Source organism: Bidens hawaiensis, unplaced genomic scaffold (assembly GCF_021521415.1).
Source record: "Bidens hawaiensis isolate Kalapana, Puna unplaced genomic scaffold, B.hawaiensis_p1.1 tig00011646_1, whole genome shotgun sequence".
NCBI lineage: Eukaryota > Viridiplantae > Streptophyta > Magnoliopsida > Asterales > Asteraceae > Bidens > Bidens hawaiensis.
The window spans coordinates 657,332-680,464 of record NW_027491917.1 but is presented as its reverse complement, the minus strand read 5'-3'; the positions used below and the strand labels follow the sequence as shown (position 1 = coordinate 680,464).

At 33.9% G+C, this 23,133-nt stretch overlaps 2 protein-coding genes and 1 pseudogene across 2 annotated transcripts; all 3 read left to right on the top strand.

Moving 5' to 3' along the window:
* Positions 1–8,522: 8,522 nt before the first annotated feature.
* Positions 8,523–12,317, top strand: LOC143538597 (threonine synthase, chloroplastic-like; annotated as a pseudogene).
* Positions 12,318–16,684: 4,367 nt separating this feature from the next.
* On the top strand, positions 16,685–22,954 carry LOC143538572 (uncharacterized). The gene is made up of 5 exons (XM_077032095.1): positions 16,685–17,679; positions 17,909–18,109; positions 19,933–20,052; positions 21,745–21,915; positions 21,995–22,954. Exons 1-5 carry the CDS (start codon positions 16,828–16,830, stop codon positions 22,952–22,954), a joined length of 2,304 nt encoding a protein of 767 aa, XP_076888210.1. The 5' UTR covers positions 16,685–16,827.
* On the top strand, positions 20,060–21,590 carry LOC143538604 (receptor-like protein kinase HERK 1). Its single transcript, XM_077032124.1, has 4 exons — positions 20,060–20,241; positions 20,313–21,221; positions 21,316–21,477; positions 21,573–21,590. The coding sequence occupies exons 1-4, from the start codon at positions 20,089–20,091 to the stop codon at positions 21,588–21,590; spliced, it is 1,242 nt and encodes a 413-aa protein (XP_076888239.1). The 5' UTR covers positions 20,060–20,088.
* Positions 22,955–23,133: the final 179 nt, after the last annotated feature.

Genomic DNA, 23,133 nt, shown 5'->3' with positions numbered 1-23,133 from the left:
CGGGTCAACTTTTTGTTTCATTAACGGGTAAGAAAAGGGTTTTAATTAACAGGTCAAATTTAACCCAGTCATGGGTCAAATTTTTTGTTTCATTAACGGTTTAAAAAAATGTTTTATTGTTGGGTCACATTTAGCCCGTTAACGGTACCAGCTGTGGCTAAACTTAAACAGGAAGCATACATGTTAGCATTAGAACTTTGCTGAACAATTCCTCCAGGTTTTAAATTCTTTATTTTGGCACCTATCGCTAAATTGCTAACTCTAACTTGATATACGTAAAGCATCGTAGAAAACTGACATGTGTTAGGAGTGAGTATATGTGCACTGCAACTCCTACATATTTGTGGTGTTGGTTGTAGTGGCGAGGAATTTGTGCAAGTGACAAAAGTGGTGGTGTTGCCGGCAGTAGTGGCGAGGGTGTTGCTGGAGCTAGTGGTGGCACTGGCGGTGATTGTGGTAAACAAACCGGGCATGAGCCAAGCCCGAGTTTGAAAAAACGCCTCACAATCCGAGCTCAAACTTTTAAAAAAAGAGTTCGAAATGAGCTCACGTAAGTCAAAACAAGCTGAGCTCAAACATAGTAAAGCTCGAGCTCGGCCTGTTTTGTTTACACAACACTAGTGAGAATTATTGGTACGGTATTTGCGGATGGTCTAATCCATATAAGTTATGCAATTTTCATAACTAATAATCGATGTTTACTATATTCATCATTTTAAACAAATTAATTAACTTGATAATAACTCTAATAAACACATTATATATTAAAAACTAAAATTCGTACCGTTTCCGTGATGCACTGAGTGTGACCTTGAACACTTTGTTGCCCAAACATTTGTCCACAATCGATGCATGATAACTAAACCAACAAACAAACAATTAAACACTAAATTATCAACAAAAAGAAAAATAAAATTCAGTTAATATATATAACCTTGTTAGCTGAGCAAGATCGGAAATGAGCGGCAAGCTTTGGTTTCTTGAGATTATCACCACAGTCTTCGCATTGAAACCAAACCATGGCTGCCTGCTCGTTCGTTAATCCTTCAAGCAGAAATTTGGGGTTTTAGGGTTTTTGGTTGTGTTTATGGACCTCGAGTTTATACAAAAGCCTGTTACAAGTTTTTATTGAAAGGCCCAATATCAAGTTTTATTTACACATCCAAACCGGTTAACAGGTTTTTAACTTGTCTCTCTTTAACCGGTTTCAACAAAAAAAACGTCAGTTAGTAACCGGTTTTTCATTTTCTTCTCATAACCTGGTTACAAAACCAGTTTTAGGTTTTTAGATTTTTTTTAAAACCGGATTATTTCCCGGTTAATTACCAGTTAACAAGTTCGGTTATACTGGTTCGGGTTTTTGTGCTTGAAAACCGGTTACAAGTCGGCCCTATTAATCGGTTAGACCGGTTAACTAATCGTTGACCAATAACCGGTTTTCGAATAATTGGTTAACCGGTTTGTGCATGTCTAAAAACAATCTTATGGAATCATCTTCCTCGATAAGGTTTACAGCATCATCCCTATCAAAGATGTGAGATTTACCCGCCGGGTGGGGGGTGGGGTGGGGAATACCCTCTCGTTAGTGGCTCTAACATCATTTGTAACATACGGCTTCTCATACCCACATTTACCCACAAGGAGCTCAAGGAACTGTTTTTGTAGTCATTGTAGAGACTTCCCGATAGATCACACTTGTTATGGTATTACTAGGATTTAAGCCTGCGTAAGTGTAAAATTCTTTTTTTTTATCCACTGCCATTAAGCATAAATGGCGCCAGTGATATTTGATGCAATATATCCGTTATAAACCCATATCCAAACATATTAATTTTTATTTTATTTTTATGTGAATGCTTAAATACTAATGACTGTTTTTTTGTTAACCCTTTTAACAATAGTAAATACAAGGTTATATTCGATTTATTTGTTAGCAACAAGATATAAACTTTATTTAAAACAAGATTGTATTCAAAATTAATTATTATTTGGTATCATCATAAACAGTTCTCGCACATACTTAGATCAGTATGTTTGACAAAATATAATTGTGCGTTTCGCCAATCCATCAATGATGAGGAGTAGATGTTTAATCTTTATGTTTATTTATTTGTACTATTTTGTTTAGTAAATACTTCAACATTCATCAACTTTTTTTTCATATACATATGTTTGCGTGTAACCATTTAACGCAAGCTTTACGTAATAAATTAATATTGGCTTCCCATTACCAATTACGAACGTAGACTTCTCTTATAAAGACTTTTAAAAAATTAAAATATTAGCAAAATGATAGTTGTTATTCGTTTAAAAAAATATTTAAAACTTAATTATAAACAAAAGACAACTAATTCACGTAATATTATTTGTCAACGTCGCTTCCTTTTATTCAAGTTGATAAATATATATTTCAAAACATATACTATTACATAATTACAGGCGAAAATATATAATAAAAATCGTGAGTTATGCCAAACAAATGTAACGTTTTAATTAAATATATCAACTAAATTGACCAAGAATATATATATTTACCTGTATGTAATTATAAAAATTGTCAAATAAGCAATTTCGGTTTAAGATTATCAAAATAGATTTCTCTAACTAATTTATTCAAACAATAAATCAAATACTTTTGTTCTTAACCTCATACTGATATCCTTAAGTATTAACTAAGGAGAGCTTGTGTTCTACTCGTCTCGGGCTCCATTTTTAAAAATGGAGCTCGTTTTAGTGCTAACGTTGCAAACTAAAACTTAGACTCGTTTATTATTTATTATTATATGTATACCTTCAAATATGTTACTTTACATTTTTAATAGTTCGATTGAAACTAATAAATGAGAAAAGGTACAAATAATATAAGTATTATTCATTAAATTGTCAAAAGGAAATCAAAAACCAAGATTACCGACAGAAATTTATGAATAAATGTGTGTAAACTTTACTTAAATAAGAAATTTAAATTTATGGAAATATTAGGTATAAAAAATGATTGAGCTTTATGGCCTACACTGCATACCAAGATAATGAGCATTCCCTTGAAAGCAATCTTTAATGTCTTATTATTGTAGCATTGTAGGCTTGTAGTAGTAGTAGTACTCGTTCGTTACGGAACCACTTTAATAATCCTTCCTTTGAATACTATTTTGTTCATTTAAATTAAGTTCCTTAAATTAATATTTCTCTCAATTCTCAATATTACATGAATTCTAACTTTCTTGTAGCCGCTTCCTACGGTTCGAGTTGTCACCCGAACCCAGTTCATACATGAACCTGCGCAATTTATAGAAAAATAAAGTATAGATAACCACCAAAATTTGCCGACATTGTTCGAAAATAAAGACATAGTTAAGAACAACACAGCAATTTAAGGCCACAGGATCATTTACAGGTTTCTGGCCATATAGGATTAAGGGTTTTGTTTTATTAGGATATAAATATTGTTTTGTTTTTATTTTATTAAAAAATAAAGAATAAACGAAGCTTCCATCTATTGTGATAACAACTTAGACAATAATAGTGCAAATAAAAAAAATTAAGTTATAATAACGCAAGCTTAAAATGAAAAATAGTGTCAACGGTATGTTGGTAACTTATTTTGTATACTTTACATTTATCTCACATTATAATGGTACATATTGCTCGTTATTCATTCTTTACCATACTGCTATAATGTTGAGAACTACATGAAGTCATGAACCAAATAATCGACCCCTACTCACTGCATAATAGATAATTAAATGTAGCGGGATAAATTAAAAAGGAACGGTTGTCTGGTTGTCTTGTGTATTCCATTAAAATAAAAGATACCATTAAATTACATGGTTCATGCATTTCTCAACATTATTTGATTCATTTGCCGCCTCTCTATATTAGTGAAACAATAAAACAATACATTAAGTAACACAAAATATACGAGATTATAAAACCTGTATAGAAGAGTGATATTTTGCTATGTTATATATTTCCAACAAATAAAACACTTAAAGTTTTTTAAACTTCTAAATATGCTGTCTATCGTATACCAAACCATGAATTATATTGCTTGTATGGCTGAAAAGAAAAACCGGATGAATTGGTTGACAATTCAATAACGTATTTTCTCTACTAAAAAAAGAGCACAATTCCAATCATTGAATTGTTGTAATAAATTAATACTTGATCAACCAAGTTGTGTCAATTTAACCATACAACAAATTGTATGAAAACGAGTTTAAACTTATTACTTTAATATATTTTCATAGGTGTCATTTTGTTGGTCAGAAATTTTTGTAAGAACTAGTTCAATAAAAGTTAACAGTAAGTAGAGACTAGAGAATCAAATAAATAATTATAGTGCATGTAAAATTTATTAAAATAGATAAATAGAATATTTATTTGATTACATAACCTTAACCGTCTTATCTATCATAGTTTTACATAAAAATGTTTATCGATATAATTCATCATTCATGTATATGCTATTTGTTAATCAATCCGAATAGATTACCATAACAAAAATACTAAGGAAAAGTTGATTTCGAACGTGATGACTAGGAGCGACAGGTGTCATAAGACCGCTAGTTGTTTGAGGTAACTTGAAAAAAAAACACTATTTATTTACATTACATGTCATTTTCATTGTTTCGGTTCACTTCTGGCTTCTTGTTTGGTTATATTAAATTAAGGCGGATCATTTGTTTCAGAGTTTAAGTTATTGCCACACAAGTGTGGAAAATCTTCCAATATAAAATAACGGATTCTTTTTGTCCGGTTTTGTGGTTATTTTTTCAATGTTTTGCACCAATGAAAATCATATTTTATCAAATTGAGATATTAAAATTCATCTTTATTGTTTGAAAATTGAAACCCTCTTTTTGAAGAATAACGCTAATAAGAAATATATGACATCCAAAACATGTCAATATATACAACTATCTTTAGGAGTCGTTTGTTGGTTATTCGACATTGCTATGATTATATGTTGTTATAAATTGATATCTAAGTGAATACAACTATTAGGAAGACATGTGTTTTGTTAAGTTTTCGACAAGTTATATATACATACACAAACACGTGCACGCATGAAAATAAAGTTGATAACAAATAATTAGAACATATATGTTTTAATTATTGATTTATTTTAAGACATGCATTACAAGGAAATGTTAAACACATGTTAATTAACTTTACTTTTATATTCATTAAGTATATTTTTCAAAAGTTAAAAGTCTATTTTGTATACTTTAACATGGAGCAAGTGCATATATTAGAGAAACACTATATAACTTTTATATACGTAAAGGTAGCATACTATTTTACTTGTATAGGTGTATTATTGGTTTGGTATCTCTTAACTCTTCATTCGTAGAGGCCTTTGGATTGATATGAGAGAGAGAAACAGACACAGACGACATGACAAGTAGATAGGTAGAAATATTCATTGACATGCTCGAAGTTCTTAACATAAGTGAAGATGAGAGAATGAGGGCCATCCGCGATTCATAACTAGCAAATTTGTTGTTTTTGAAAGAAAAAATGAACAAAAGTTTAAAAGATGAGAAACCAAGATAATTAATTATATGCATTCCTCTCTACCTCCGCTCACCATCCCGTCATCTTTCTCTTCAAATTAGATGTTTCAAGTTTATAAAACTTATAAATCTCATCATTAAATATCGCCTCCTATTTGTAATGTTTTACATTTGGAATTGATATTAGCAATTACTTAAAAGTTAAATACAATTGTTTTTTTTTTTACATTTATACGACTTGTTTGAACAATAATAAAACCTTTTGACGGGTTCTTTTTATATCATATCTATGATTTAAACTAAAAAATGAAAATAGTTAATGGTGCACTTCTCTAAAGAAGTTGCTTTTATGAACCTTTTTTAGTTTTTGTCTTTTGGTAGGTTTTTTTTACGTTTTTATATATTATTTAGGTGTGGCTAAAGAACTCATTTCAGTTAAATCAAAGATAAATTCAATCGAACGTGAAAAACTATAATAAATTTTTACTAGTTAGGTTGCGTTTCATCCTCTAAATATTCTCTATCATAGTTTGACTCGTTAATTTTAAATCTTCAGCTTGAGCTGTAACATTCTCGGCTCAGTTTAGTCGTTAAGCAACGCTAATTATATATATATATTTTTTATATCAACTAAGATTTGTAATTAAAATTCTTTTAAATATACAAATCATAATACATGTTTTAGAAGTACAAGTTAGATGGGCATTTTTTAAAAAACCTTAGTTATTCTTTAATGGAAGTTGCTTTTTACTTTTTAAAATTATTAGTGGAAAACTTGAAACAACTCTAAAAAGGTTGTTAAAGATATAGAAAAGATAAGTTGATGTTAATCTTACGTCATGCAATTTGCTTTTAGATTGCTAGTTGTTTTCGACAAGGCCACCAAAATAGGCCAATTAAAAACTAAGTATTTTAATTATAGTATTTTCTTTTTCCTTATTAGAGGGTTGTTACTATTTTTATGTATAAAAATAATAATATTTATTTTTATATTATAAATATCTATAAGGTTAACATTGATTATCCACCGACTCTATTGAGAATAAGAAAAATACTTCTAATGTGGCTCACACCATATTATTAAAGTAACAATGTACTCATACTTGATAGGATCGAATCAACCTAACAATAGATATTGAACATCTATAAACAAATAATTAAACAATAACGAAATGTATTGTTAAACTTCTTTAAAAACATACACCATCGATATGTGTAGAACCGATCGTTTACAAATGGTTGTTGGTGGTGGTATTCATATTTCATACTCACCGGTGGTTACTCCAGCAAAAGACGCAATGTTTCACCATGTTTCTATTTCCTATTAACTAGTTACATAAAGGGCACCGACTACACTTACAAAGTTTCACACTAATTTTTAAGTATTTAGTAATAAACTAATGAGATTAGAATTAATTCCAACAACATACTGGCCTTATAAACATCATCCAGATTTCGTCTTGTGGTAAAGCAACAGAAAGTGTCGCCAACAATTCATGATACGATGAAATAGAATCCCTTTATGTTCTATAATAACACAAAACTATATAATTTGGGATCAATGGTCATCGAATTGGATTGTTTTGTAAAGGGGTGTTGTCGTTTTCTTATTGTTAGAGTGTATTTTTCTTGTTAAAAGTTGGTCATTTTGGAAAGATGCAAAAGGAGATTAAGCATTGTGTTTCAATGATTACGACCATGCTCCATTTTTCCTACCTTTTTCATTTTATCTATTTTTTTAAGTGTTTCTCTTTTCCTTCCTTTTTATATGATCACAAGCATACAATCATGCAATGTTTCGTAATGGAAATCACATAATATTATTACAAAAAGTTCATATTTCATCATCATAACAAAAATATCTTACTGGTGATAATTTAAGCTAGGTGATGTTTGGAGTTACAAAATAATTATTTAATGCAATGGTGGAATAAGAGCCTTTTTAAATTTTAACTTTTGACTCATAAATCATAATATAACTCGTAAAAAGTGATATTATGAGAAAGCAACAACATTAAAAACTCATGGGCCTTCATGGATTGAATTAAGTTTTTTCAGAACTTGAGGGGCTGATTTCAGTAGAGGCCCAGGACCAGGCCCTCCTAATGTATACATAAATCCCTGTCTATAAGTAGGTTGCAAGTGTGAGCGAAAACGAACCATAACCGAAAATCAAACTATTAACGAAAAAAATTAACTGACATTAACCATAACAAAAAAAAAAAAAAAAAACAATAGTTATGGTTAAGTGAATTTGATTAACCAACCATTCAGTTATGATTACTATTAATGTGTTTTCATTAAACGAACTGAACCTTGTATGTGTGTTTTTCTAAAGTTAACACTTAATCTTCGGTTGCGAACATTTAACTTTTTGTTGCAGTTGTATATAATATAGTTTGAAACATCATAACTAACTCAGATTAGGCATATTTCAGCTTCAAAGTTTCATAACTGAACATAAAACACCGTAACCGAACGATTTTCCACTTCAACAAAGAAAAAGCAACTAAACATTTAACCAAGCTTAACTGAATTCGGCCAATAAACGACGGTTAACAGATTTATTATTAACTAAGCATTCGATTATGGTTATGACTAAACAATTTTTCATAACCGAAGCTCGGTTACAACTACGGTTAAGCTTCCATACAATAACCAAACTAAAACACTTTGCAGTTTGCACACCCAAGTTGTAACACAAATACAGTAAGAAACCGACTCGTTAATTAATATAAGAAACATAACGACACAAATCTGTGCAATAATATCGGAAATAAATAATATTAAGTAACATTATGCGTTTTTTTTAAATTCCAGAATAATAAAAAGGAATATTTCTAGCACAATCTTCACCAAAATAAATGGACCTTATTAATTCCTTGTGTTACATGTGTATTATAATTTAAAACCATTATTATTGTTATTCCACTATCGTTTTCTTTTATAAAAGATCAAATTATTCTATAACTCTAATTTATAATATCTGATTTTTAAGATAAATAATAAATAAATTGAGTATCCACCACCACTTCATCATCCTCTCTCAAACACAAACACAAAAACATGTCTTGTTCTCCGACCACCACCTTCTTCCCATCAAACCACCGTCAACCACCACCCATACACCACCACCGGTCACCAACAACCACCACCATCACTTGCACTAGTGTCACCACCTCAAACAACCGCCTAACTATCCCTCCTTTGCTTCCATTCTCCGCTAAGTACGTCCCGTTTAATGCGGTCACCGACGAATCCTACTCGCTAGACGAAATCATCTATCGGAGTCGGTCTGGTGGCCTGTTGGACGTCCAGCATGATATGGACGCTTTAAAACAGTTCGATGGAAAATACTGGCGCTCGTTGTTTGACTCGCGTGTTGGACGGACCGTATGGCCGTATGGCTCGGGCGTGTGGTCGAAAAAGGAGTGGGTGTTGCCGGATATCGACAACGACGATATTATAAGCTGTTTTGAAGGTAGTTAAACTCTTAAGCGTGTGTAAATATCCGTGTAATATTGTTATAAAAAATGTTTTACAACATAGTGAGTTAAAACTGTTAGTCAGTATTTTAGTTTGGGCCGACTCTTCGAGCCTATGATGGGATGATATTTTATTTATTAACTTGAGCTCATAACTTGGCTTCTAAGGATTAAATTACTTGGTAAACAAGTCGAGTCAATAATTTAGACAACTATGATTTTATTTATCTATTAGATCACATGTGAGGCTGTAACGGGGCGTTTCTCACATTTCAAAACTACCCCAAAACGCCTGAACCGTGGCGTTTTGCAGCATTTTGACTTTCAAAAACTCTCCTAACATTTTGTGCACAACGCTGGATGAAGAAAATAATAGGATCAAAAAGAGAAACCAGCCAACGAATATGAGAGGCTCGGGTGTTTTGGCGTATTCCACTACGAATGGTCTTACTTATTTAGTTTTGCTTTTACTATTTAGAATTTGATTATTATTATTATTATTATTATTATTATTATTATAGTCTAATTAAGTTTTCAAGTTTTGATTAGTATATATACCTGTGTTTGTGGTTTATATTAGTGTATTGTAAGTAAAGAGTAAACTGTAGTTTTCGTCCCTGCGGTTTGTTTAAATTTATGGTTTTAATCAAATAGCTTTTAATTTGCGATTTTCGTCCTTGTGGTTTCAGTTGACTTGCAATTAAACCCGTATTCACTAACCCCATTAAGTTTGATCATTAACCCATCAGCGTGCCCCTCACGTCAAGGGCATTTTTGTCCTTTTTCTCCCAAAATAAACCCCAATCCTAATTTTCAAGCCTCCTCACGTGAGGGGCTGTGTTGTATTTGGGGAGAAAAAAGGACAAATTTGCCCCTCACGTGAGGGGTACACTGATGAGTTTAACGACAAACTTAACAAGGTTAGTAAAATGAAACCACATGGACAAAAATCGCAAAATTAAAACTACTGGACTAAAATCGCAAATTTGGACAAACCACATGAACGAAACCGCAGTTTACTCTTTTCAAACTAAATAAAAATTACATAGATCGAACTTATGATTTAAAATTAATTTTTGGTGTTTATTGAATCCGGTATCCAATATTTCAAATACTTAACCGGTTAACACATATTTACATAATGCTACATTTAACATTTAACTAATTACATTACATTGTGTCTAATGCAGGTAACTCCAACCTGTTCTGGGCAGAGCGATACGGGAAACATAATCTCGGAATGAACGATTTATGGGTGAAACATTGCGGTATAAGCCACACCGGCAGCTTCAAGGACTTAGGAATGACTGTTCTAGTCAGCCAAGTTAACCGTCTCCGTAAAATGAACAAACCATTGGTCGGTGTCGGTTGCGCGTCAACTGGAGACACTTCAGCGGCTCTTTCGGCCTACTGCGCAGCCGCGGAAATCCCATCGATAGTATTTTTACCTGCAAACAAGATCTCAATGGCGCAGTTAGTTCAACCGATAGTATTTTACCTGTATTGTATGAAGCTAATACGGGAAATTACCGATTTATCTTGCGAATTCGTTAAATAGTTTGCGGTTAGAAGGTCAGAAAACGGCTGCGATTGCAAATTATTACATCATTTTTGTTCACTACTGAAGAGGTATGTACCCGCCTCAACACCGAGCAAGGCGGGTCAACCCACAAGATATAGACAAGAGGCTTAAAATCAAGACATTACGAAGTCACAAAGCCAAAACCTATGCGCATGGCGCATATCACATATGCTCAGGCACCACACATGCTCAGGCATCATATGCCCAGGCACAACACATGCTCAGGCATCATATGCCCAGGCACACATATGCTCGCGCATCACATATGCTCACGCATATCACGTATGCGCGCGGCGCATCAGCGCGCGGCGCATATCACATGCTCGTGCATATCACATCTGCGCATGAAACATCTGCGCGTGAGAATAAAGAGAAGACCTCGCGCATCCTCAGGATTGGCGCATATCACACATGCACATAATCAACCTCGTCCTTATCCAAATCAGGATTAGGGCAACCTTGATTGTGCACGTCAGACAACCTTCCAGAAGGTATCTTTTTAAGGAATAAGAATATGCTGATGTTGACAGCTGCCAAATGAAAGATGGACAACTCAGCATAACCCATGTGCTACCACGTGATTATAACCAATGAGAAAGCACCAGGTGTCCCAGAGGACACGTGGCGCAGAGCAATTGGAGGAGGCCAACAAGGCTGAGCCCAATCAGTGGAAACCCTAGCACTATAAATACAGCATCAACTCCCCAAGGAGAGGGACTGAATCATTGACAGTTACAGCCAGCAACACATTCATTCACATTCAAGCAGATTCAATTACATTCACTCACAGACAGTTACAGTCAGTAACACTCACAATCACAGCAAATTACAGAGTATTCAGCTATTAAGCAATACTCTCCAGATTTCCTTACTCAGTGGAAGAACCCAGATCCAAGAAAACCATCGGTGAAATAGTATAATCACACCCGAGGAAAGTAGATCGTCTACCAGTGAGTCGATCCACGCTTCTTCAACTACAGAACTACAAAGTAAAGAGTAAAAACCTTTTTGGTACGATTGTCAGGTACCTGACTGGGTAATTATTCCTGGTGGAAACCTAGGTAACATTTACGCGTTTTACAAAGGTTTTAAAATGTGCGAAGAATTAGGACTAGTCGATCGAATTCCACGGCTCGTGTGCGCTCAATCCGCAAATGCGAATCCGCTTTACCTTTACTACAAATCCGGTTGGGACAACTTTACTCCAGTGAAAGCGACGACGACGTTCGCTTCCGCTATTCAAATTGGTGATCCGGTTTCGATAGATAGAGCGGTGTATGCATTGAAAAACGCGGGTGGAATAGTTGAGGAGGCGACGGAGGAGGAGTTGATGGATGAAATGGCGGCCGCGGATGGGACGGGTATGTTTGTGTGTCCGCACACCGGGGTAGCGCTTGTGGCGTTAAAGAAACTCCGCGATAAAGGGGTGATTGCGAAAACGGATAGGACGGTGGTGGTAAGTACCGCGCACGGGTTGAAGTTTACGCAGGCGAAAATCGATTATCATTCGAAGGATATTGAAGGAATGAGTTGTAGGTTTGCGAACCCGCCGGTGGAGGTTAAGGCAGATTATGGAGCTGTTATGGATGTGCTTAAGAAGTATCTTAGCAAGGTATCATAGTGGTTATTTATGAGGTGATTAGATGTTACAAAAGTTGTACAAAAGAAAATAAACAAAGGGATGTGAAGTTGTGTTTTTGATTTTATGTAAAGCTTGGTAAACCTTATTTTTTGTTTAATTTTGAAGGCATCAACTTACCATAATGAATTATTAGTGTTTTTTAAGGTAGGAATCGTTTTACTAGTCACCAGGGTCATCTCCGAGAATCCCTCAAATTAAGTTTTGGGGCTCGGGACGAACATAAAAATGGGTCACACATTGAACCAATAAAGCTTTAGCTTCACTTATCGAACTAAACATTAATATATATTTCATTCACATAATAGTTATTATATATACGTGTAAATAAAACAAGTTATAAATATATATGCAAACCATTATATAAGTAAAAAAAATGAGTAAAGCTCGCGCTTGAAAATCTAATCATCATGCACGTTTGAGTTTGTAATACACTTCAAAACAAGTCAGGTGCGAGCTCTTAGTTAAACCAGTTTAGCTAGGCTTGACTCATTTACAATTTACATACACTTAACGCATAGTCTTTGTTATTATATTTTGTCAAAAGGGGAAATATAAGATGTTTTGTCCATTAATGGTATACTTCACTTGGAGGGTATACAAGGTTTATCTATCCAAGATTCGTTCGGACAAATACTGTAGGGGACATTTTTCTTACAACCACTCACTGCAATTTTAATACGGGTAATGATATATTTATATAATTTTTTAGTTGTATTGATGTTATTGAAGGATGAAGGCTCCAAAAGTAATGGTAAAGGTATATAGTATAAACTCTACAGTCGATAATTTGAACTATAACTTATCAATTTAGAACTTTTTTTTAACGTTACTTATTAATATGGAGCAAATGTGATGAAAGAAATACAATATGCTTCGTCTACAAAAAACTAAAACCGAGTATTAATTGTTACAATTGGGTACTTGTTTAAGACATGATAAAATATATTAATTAAAAAAATGTGGTATGCAATTTTTTTATTTTCATACATAATTGAATTAGTATGTTAGAGTTTATCATATAAAGTAGTTAAATGAGTCGTATTCATGTTTAATACTTGTGTTAAGCCCGTCGTTTACAACATGTTAATTATTAAACTTGTTTAATTAATTGTTGATGGGCTGTTAACTGTGTAACTAGTAACAGCCCATCAACAATTAATCATTAGCAGCCCAGTGCAACACTCTTTACGTGGTAGCTAGCCCAGTATATCAACCCACTAGCAACGCACCAATCAATAATTATAATATCATCAGCAGCCCACATGACCCAAATTTAGAAGCCCATTAGCAGCAAAGTAGTCGGCACTCGGTACTGCCAGCGACAAGCAGTCATTAGCCCATTAAGAAACTTAGAATTAAAATACTTTTTGTTAGAACATAGTGATAGTATTAACTATTAAGTTTACAATACTCAAATTGCTATGTATAATGTATTTGACCAAGGTTCTCATAATGGTCCCGACAACGAATCGGACGTCAAATTGATTTCTTATGGAAAAAAATGAAAACATAAGAAAAATCAAAGTATTTAAAAGAGTAGGAAACTAAAAGTCATATATACAATTGTAGTAAAATGCTAGTATCATGTTTAACGAGTTTTAAGTATATTTATATAAAGTCAATCGTAAGAGATTTTAAGTTTGAATATTGCAAGCTAAATAACAAAAGATAATGCCCGATATAATGTCTCTTTCGTATGAATTTGTCACACGTCACAGTCTCTTATTGGTTAGACCGGTTAAACTTAAAAAAATATATGTATAAAAGCCTTGCTTTTCAATGTTTATTTTATAAAAGTGTTGGACAACATCTCTAATATTTTAATTTTTCATTATATAAAATATACATTTTAAACCCTTAAAGTATTAATAAATAATAATTGATTTGGATCCTTTTGAGTTTTGACTATTATATTTTTAAATTTTGACACATCATCTATTTTTTTTAAAACATTAGATAACACATGATCTACGTGAATTGATTTGATTGGTTACAATAATCCAACCATAACCAACCCTACCTACATACCCCGCCTCGATGCAACCCATCCTCTCAAATTAATAATTCTTGCACAATAATGCATTGTTATATGTTTCATTTCATTTTTTAAATGGACATATGCATAGGGGCGGACCCACATAGGTCCGATCGGGGTCCCGGGACACCGATGTTTTTTAAAAATTACTTAGAGACGGTATATTAAATTTTGTAAGGACCCCATAAAAATTAATACTTGGAACCCATACTATTATGATTGAACTGGTATAGTGGAAAATCCCTTGTTTTACTTGTGAGAGGTTGTAGGTTCAAGCCCCACCATACTCCTTTTTTGTTGTTTTTTTAATATCCTAGTCTTAGTTATTCAGTTAGGGTATTTGTGCTTTTTGTTAGTTTCTCTCATATAGTCATTATCACCATGCAACATATATAATGTTAACATGGATTTTGCATATTCTTTTATCATTTACCTTGTGTATGTATATTATAATTAATCATTTATTTGTGTTAGAGTTATTTTTTCATGTTTTGGTCAATTATGTAAGACCATATATATAGATTACGTTCATGTTTTTCGGGTATGAATTAAAAGTGTATGTTTCATCTAGTTTCTAATTTAGATTCTTTCTACTTACTCGTTTCCAATGACACCATAGTTCCGTGTTTTATTATGTTTCTCGCCTCGACCCGACCCGAATAACGACCGACCCGAAAAATTTTGTAAACCGAAAAAATTGGACCCCATTGACAAAATATCCTGGGTCCGCCACTGCATATGCATGATATTATTATTATCTTTTGAAAAGGAAAAGAAAACATAAAGTATGATGTGAAATGAAAGAAAATGGAGGATAGATTTAACATACAAAATGAGGATTTTAAATAATACTAATCCGTATTCTACATAGAAGTCATTATTGACCATAACGCTTAATATGTAACTATATGAAGTTTATTTTTAACTTGCACAATATACAATATCAACGTATAACATCTCATAATGACACTTAGATGTTTGTTGTACCATTATACAACCAACATAGTCAAGCATTTAATTTGTCTTCTATTGTTTAACGTTGTTACGTTTAATCATGTGCAACCCTTGATTGGATATGCAACAACAATATAGACCACACATTGTTTTATTTTAATTTAACTTAACACGAGAGACTAGTTAACCACTTAACCTAACCATTAGTTTACACTATCTTAGTCATTTTATGAATGTCTTGTTTTCTAGTTATATATTTACATTATCTTTCAAAAATCATCGGCCGTTTAAACAATCGATATTTCACTAGACCTTTATAAAAAATTTTTCTATCGCTAAAGTAATGTCATGCGTATGGCTATATTATAAACTTTGTTATATCAGTGCGGGACTTAAATACTCTTGCGCTCATAACGTTATGTTGACACACGACTTACATATACGAGAATCTATACTAGCGTTGTGATTTTTTTTAAAGAGATGTTTAAAAGATTTTCATTTTTAGTTTATCCAATATATAGTAACGTATTATTCAATCCATCAACATCTCATTTCCTGCCTACTACCCTACTAGGGTTATTATCATTTTTGTATGCCATAGTGTGGAACGTGCAAAAAGTTATAAATGAAATATCTATGTGAAAATTCCGAGAATGGCCATTTTAAAGAGAGTTTTATTCAATCAATCAACATCTCATTTCCTATCCTACCATGGTTGTTATCATTTCGCATTTTCACACTTGTGATTTCTGTATGTTGTGGAACAAGCAAAAAGTTAGTATTGCTGATTGTTTTAACCACTTTGTTCAAAATAATAATATTGTTCAAATCAAACTTTAAAGGGGCGTTTGGTTCGCAAAATTTTTTAAAGGAATTTAAAATTTTCTCTCATTTGGTTGGGTTATTCATTAAAAACATTCAAACGATTTACAAGAGTGACATGTAAACGGACAACAGGCTACGCTGCAACCCTATATGAAATGTTTGGAAATCTATAATGTATTTGGTTGATAAACTTTTTAATCGAATTAAAACTCTTCCTCTCTTCTCAACTCACCCGACCCACCCCTATCCCCACTTCCACCGGTTTCTATCAACTTTCCTTCCAAAATTGAAAAGATTTAAGAATTCCATTCAACGTAAGATTTCATCTAATATCTCTTGTCAAACGGAACATATCATGTCACATAATTAACTTCTTTGAATTTCTATGAATTATTTGAAACGAACTCGTCTAATAAATGAATGCCAGGTATACAATATTGGCCATTGAGATCCGGCTGCAACATATCACATAATTAATAGATAATCTTGTAGTAATCGTCAACGCTATTTATTTAATAACATGATATCTTTTTATTAATTATGTATCAGCTCAGCTTGTTCTAAGGTTTTATCTTCTTATATTTAAATACATCAATTTAATTCCATTAAATAAAATAATAAAATATAACACCACACCTTCAACATGTTTCATAAATGGTGGTCCCTTATTTCCTTTCAACTTCTACCGGTTTCCGCCATTATTAAATATTTAAGGCTTTCTCCGGTTATCACATTGCACTTCAAATAACACCTACAAGTAATTCTGATAACCGGAGAACTGCAAAATAATGTCGGAAACCGGAGACGGATTTGATCATCTTCGAATTCCATTCGAGAAGATCAAATTCGGTAACAAACTCGAGACACTAGGTTACGGAACCGTGTTCGAAGGCGAATTTGACGATCAACGAGTCGCATTGAAGCAGTTAAACATCACGAACCTTGCCAACATTAAGCCGAAACTGTTATCCGAGATTTTAACGATTTCGCTGTTTCGGCAGCATCCGAACCTTGTGGCTCTGCTCGGGTTTTGTGATGAGAAGATTAAGGAAATAATACTGGTTTACGAGTATGTAGCTAGTGGAAATCTAGCTGATAAGATGAGGAAACGGCTTAATACGATCCAGCGGTTCGAGATCTGTCTTGGTGCTGCTCGTGGGCTACACTACCTGCACACTGGAGTTGACTCTGTCACTATTGTTCATGGTAACGTAAAACCTTCGAAAATTCTGTTGAATTCGGTTGCGAGTTCGAAGAAATTCGAAGCGAAGGTTTCTAGTTTCGGATTGTCGAAAATTGTACCTGGGAAGACTCAGGAGTCGTATGACGAGGTTGAGAAACCGACGAAGGAGTCTGATGTTTATTCGTTTGGTGTGGTGTTGCTGGAAGTGTTGTGTGGTGTTTCCGAGCTGGTGGATACTGATGATTATCAGGAACGTCATGTTACTGAGCTGGTACCGAAGAAGATGGCGCAGAATAAGTTGCAGAAGGTCGTGCACTTCGATATTAGGAAGGAGATCAAACCGGAGGCCTTGGAAACGTATGCGAAGATCGCGTGCCAGTGCGTGGTGGAAGATCCGGATGCCCGTCCTCTTATGGCTCAAGTCGTTGAAGAACTCGAAAAAGCATTGAGATTACAGGTAAGTTTTATACGAATAGATTAAATGGTTCCCTCACCCACGAGACTGGTCTTTTTGAATCGAGTTTTGTTATTTAGTCCATGTTTCTAGTTTTAATTCATATAGATCAAATGGGCTCTCTCACCAGACTAGTCTTTTTAACTGAATTCTTTTGTTTAGACTGTAACATATACTTTTAACAAATGTTTCAAAAATGTTTACTTAATCTATGTTCCGTGTTTTGATGCAGGGAGGGGAGGTCACGAACATCCAACTTCGTGGCAGCGGAAACATAACCGTTGTGGAGGACGGTTCAAAAGGCGACGGTAGTGAAGAAGATGCGAAGGATTTGACCGTGGGAGAACGGTCAGTTGATGCCGGAGAAGTCAACGGCGAGGAGGTCAACGTCATTGATACAACATCAGAGTCTAGCAATGGTGAGAAGCAAACGGTGAGTCTTTTAACCATTAATACTAACTTTACTATTAATAAATTGGCCGTTAAAAAATTAATTATTAATTTCAGTTTTCTGTTATGTAAATATATTATCATGTAGTTGTTAGCACCAATGTAACTTTGTCAAGTCAACCGATGTATTAAGTTCTCTCTTGCCTATAGTGACAAGAATGAAATGTAAAAAAGTAATTTTATTTTAGAAATAGAGATTCAATGGGTAAAAATATATAGGATTTTTAATTCAATCATTGCTTTGTCTTCTGAAATAGAAAAACTAATAATATAATAAGTTTCTAGCACATGATCGTGGTACACAATAACACACGTCGATATGTTAATTATTGACACCCATACTTTATTATATATATGTTGTACTTTATTTTTTGTCCAGTGTGTTGGTTATCGAATTAGACATTGTGCGGGTCCAAAAGATTGACAAATAAGATACCATCCTAATAAAAAAGAAAAATAAAATTAGTAGATGAATGTGATCCAACAACCAACCCGGTTCGTTAGTTTTTCCCCGGTTCCAACCCATAAATTGGCCAACTCAACTCAAGACGATTCAGAGTAATCTGTTAGATTGGTTATGTAGTTGTTTCTAGATCCGGTTTTGAGCATGGGCAGAAGGGGAGCGTCAACAATGTCCATTGACCCTCTAGACACTAGAGTTTGTTAAGTATTTTACATACAAAAGTCGGATTTATTAAGGAAAACATGGTGGACTCTTAAAATGTTTTTGTTCCATCACAAATTATTTGTATTTATTTTACATGAACTTTTAGTATTTTATATGGAAAGATGTTAGTCAAGGTTAGATTATATTACCAAGCTAATATATGACACGTATTTAACTATCTAACTCGTTTTTGTCTTGCATTAGACTACCCCCATCAACAATCTCACAATCTCAATCTCATATTATAAAATTAATTTCTCTCTCTTCAATCTACAAAATTTAACCCACTCCAATCTTTTACTCCCATTAACAACCCAATCTCATCCTCTTTTTATTAAATAAATTCAATTTATAATTAGTTTTGATTAACTATATAAATATAATTAAGTAATTATATTTTTTTTAATATAAAAAACTTTAAATATATATATATTTATTTTATTTTTGTGAACAGATAATGTTTGATTTTTTAAATTATAAATCTTATCCAAAAAATCCGACTAACCAATAGAAAACTAGTGATTCAAATAAGATAATTCAATAATGGTTAAAACTAAAATTTTATAAAAAAATACGATTTTTTAAACAAACTCCATTTTTAACGAAATTTATACCGGAATGCTCACAAAAAAAACTAAGTAAGACTGTGTTTTTAGATTTTTTTAAAAAGTCAAATATAATAAGTTATAAAACAAAAACCAATATATATATATATATAAATAATTGTTATAAATTAAAAAGAAAAAATAAAAGCATATCCATTCATATGCTGACATGTGGCCATTATTGAGATAAATATGGGATTGCAATCCCAATTGATGGACCAATTGGTTTGCCCCTTTCATGCCATTTTTTCTTTGTTTTTTTTTTCTTAAAAATTGAGATTGCAATCTAAGATAACAAATGCGAGTAGTCTTACAAATTTTGTATTCAATTTTTTTATTGTCTAAAATATGTATCAGAACAAACTTCAGCTTTTAGTACTTGGGTTTTTGTTATTTTACTTTCTTTTTAGATATGTTAACAGGCAGTCAGGCAATATACTTTTATTATTAAACCAAACGTTGCATTTTATTTAAATCATTTTAGTGACAGTTTTCGCACTTGAGTGACAAAATTGGAACCATGGTTTGTTGCAGGAGAGTGTGCCGAGTGAAACCCATATCGAGGATGCTAAAATTGAGAATAGCAACGATGATCAGGTGATCGAAAGAGAACTTCTACACGATTTAAAATCCGAAAAGGAATCAAACATCAGAGTTGAAAACGAAGAGGATTTTCGTAAGGAAACGAGCATGATCGATTCAGAGACCATTGAAGAAGCCATATATGATTTTGACTCCAACAAGGAATCAAACATCATTCAGGAAAACAAAGAAGATGACAAAAGCATTGAAGTTACTTCAACTTCAGAATCTAATGGTGACACAAGTACCATAACAAACCAGGTAAATATCAATTTCTCGCGGGTTAAGTAAACTGCAATATGCGTCAAACTAAATTACCTTATTGAATGCAGGAAGCGAATGAGTCTAACATAATGAAGTCAGACATTGAAGATGAACTTGATCACCTTCGAATCCCATTCGATAAGATTAAATTCGGTCAAAAAATAGATGTTCGTGGATACGGGACCTTGTTCGAAGGAGAATTCAATAATCAACAAGTGGCGTTAAAACGATTAAACATAACCAACCTTGGTAACATCAAGCCCAAGCTTCTATCAGCAATTCTGACCATTTCTAGATTCCGGAAGCACCCTAATCTTGTAGCTCTAATCGGGTTCTGTGATGAAAGCGACAAAGAAATAATACTCGTATATGAGTATGTCTCGGGTGGAAATTTAGCAGATAATATGAGTAAACATCTTACCACGATCCAACGCCTCCAAATCTGTCTCGGTGCTGCTCGTGGAGTCGAGTATTTGCATGGTGGTGACGAGTCTGTTGACTCGAAGCCGGTTATCATACATGGTGACTTGAAACTTTCAAAGATTCTGTTGAATCCAGACTCAAATTCATCAAATTTTGATGCGAAAGTTTCGGGTTTTGGGTTACCAAAAGTGTTCCCTGGACATGTTGAGATTAGTCCAAAATCCATGGATCCGGTGCATGCAGCCACAGGGAAGTTGACCAAGGAGTCTGACGTGTACACTTTCGGGGTGTTGTTGCTTGAAGTTTTATGTGGGGTACCGGAGTTGGTGGATACTGATGATTATCAGGAAAGGCATGTGACCGAATTGGTTCCCAAGAGATCGGAACAAAACATGTTACGGAAGATAGTACATTTTGATATTCGGAATGAAATAACAACTGAATCCTTGGAAACTTACGCCATAATCGCGTGTCGATGCGTGATGAAAAGCCCTGAAGAAAGGCCTGCCATGTCTGAGGTTGTCATAGAACTCGAGAAAGCATTGAGATTACAGGTGGATTTCATATAGACTGATACAGTGTCACATTACCTGCACATAATATTTGCATAGTAGGAACAGTTTTTCATGATTTTAGTTTTTGATGCAGGGCGGTGAAGTAAATGGTGTCCAAGTAAATGGTAACGGTCTAGCTGAAGTGCCCGTCGGTGAGGATGATCATGAAGACGATGATAATGGTGAGACGATAAGTTCTGATATAACTGAGGAAGAATCCAAGGTGGTTGAAGAAACTGTTGATGACACTAATCTGGTGAGTTCGATCTTAACTTATAATAACTAGTATCAGGAATTAAATAGATTTTGATTATCTGCTTATTGCATTTTGATACTTTGAAATGAGAATAGCAACGTGTTCGAAATTGAAACCATGGATTTGATACAGGAGAGTGAACCCATCAAAAGCCATATTGAGAATGCTAAAAATGAGAATAGCAACGATGATCAAGCGACCGAAAGAGAAATTTTAATCGATTTAAATTCTGAAAAGGAACCAAACATCATGGTTGAAAATGAAGAGGTTGTTCAAAAGGAAATAAGCACGATCGATCTAGAGACCACTGAAGAAACCATAGACGACTTTGACTCCAACAAGGAATCAAACATCATTGAGGAAAACAAATATGACAAAAGCATTGAAGTTACTACAACTTCGGAATCTAACGGTGACACAAGCACCATAACAAACCAGGTAAATATCAGTTTCTCGCAGGTTAAGTAAACTGCAATATGCCAATATGTGTCTAACTAAATTACCTTATTGAATGCAGGAAGCGGATGAGTCCAACATTTTGAAGTCAGACATTGAAGATGGACTTGAGCACCTTCGGATCCCATTCGAGAAGATCAAATTCGGTCAGAAAATAGATGTTCGTGGTTATGGGACCTTGTTCGAAGGAGAATTCAATAATCAACAAGTGGCATTAAAACGATTAAACATAACCAACCTTGGTAACATCAAGCCCAAGCTTCTATCAGGAATTTTGACCATTTCTAGGTTCCGGAAGCACCCAAATCTTGTAGCTCTAATCGGGTTCTGTGATGAAAACGACAAAGAAATAATACTCATTTATGAGTATGTCTCGGGTGGAAATTTAGCAGATAATATGAGTAAACATCTTACCACCATCCAACGCCTCCAAATATGTCTCGGTGCTGCTCGTGGAGTCGAGTATTTGCATGGTGGTGACGAGTCTGTTGACTCGAAGCCGGTTATCATTCATGGCGACTTAAAACTTTCAAAGATTCTGTTGAATCCAGACTCAAATTCATCAAATTTTGATGCGAAAGTTTCGGGTTTTGGGTTACCAAAAGTGTTCCCTGGACATGTTGAGATTAGTCCAAAATCCATGGATCCGGTGCATGCAGCCACAGGGAAGTTGACCAAGGAGTCTGACGTGTACACTTTCGGGGTGTTATTGCTTGAAGTTTTATGTGGGGTACCGGAGTTGGTGGATACTGATGATTATCAGGAAAGGCATGTGACCGAATTGGTTCCCAAGAGACTGGAACAAAACATGTTACGCAAGATAGTGCATTTTGATATTAGGAACGAGATAACAACTGAATCCTTGGAAACTTATGCCAAAATCGCTTGTCAGTGTGTGATGAAAAACCCTGAAGAAAGGCCTACCATGTCTGAGGTTGTTGTAGAACTCGAGAAAGCATTAAGATTACAGGTGAATTTCATACTACTGATTGTTTTAAACTATTTGTCTGATTACTTGTAAATGAAATAAAATGTTTTGATAAACAGTGTGAAACCAAGGATGTTGCGAGTGTACCGGAGGATGCTGAAACAAAGAAGAGTGATATCCTGAATGACAATGGCCCTGAAAGTACTGAAGACTTTACAGTGGATCTGAAGTCGAATGAGGAATCAAAGATCAGTGTGGAAGATGAAGTAAGT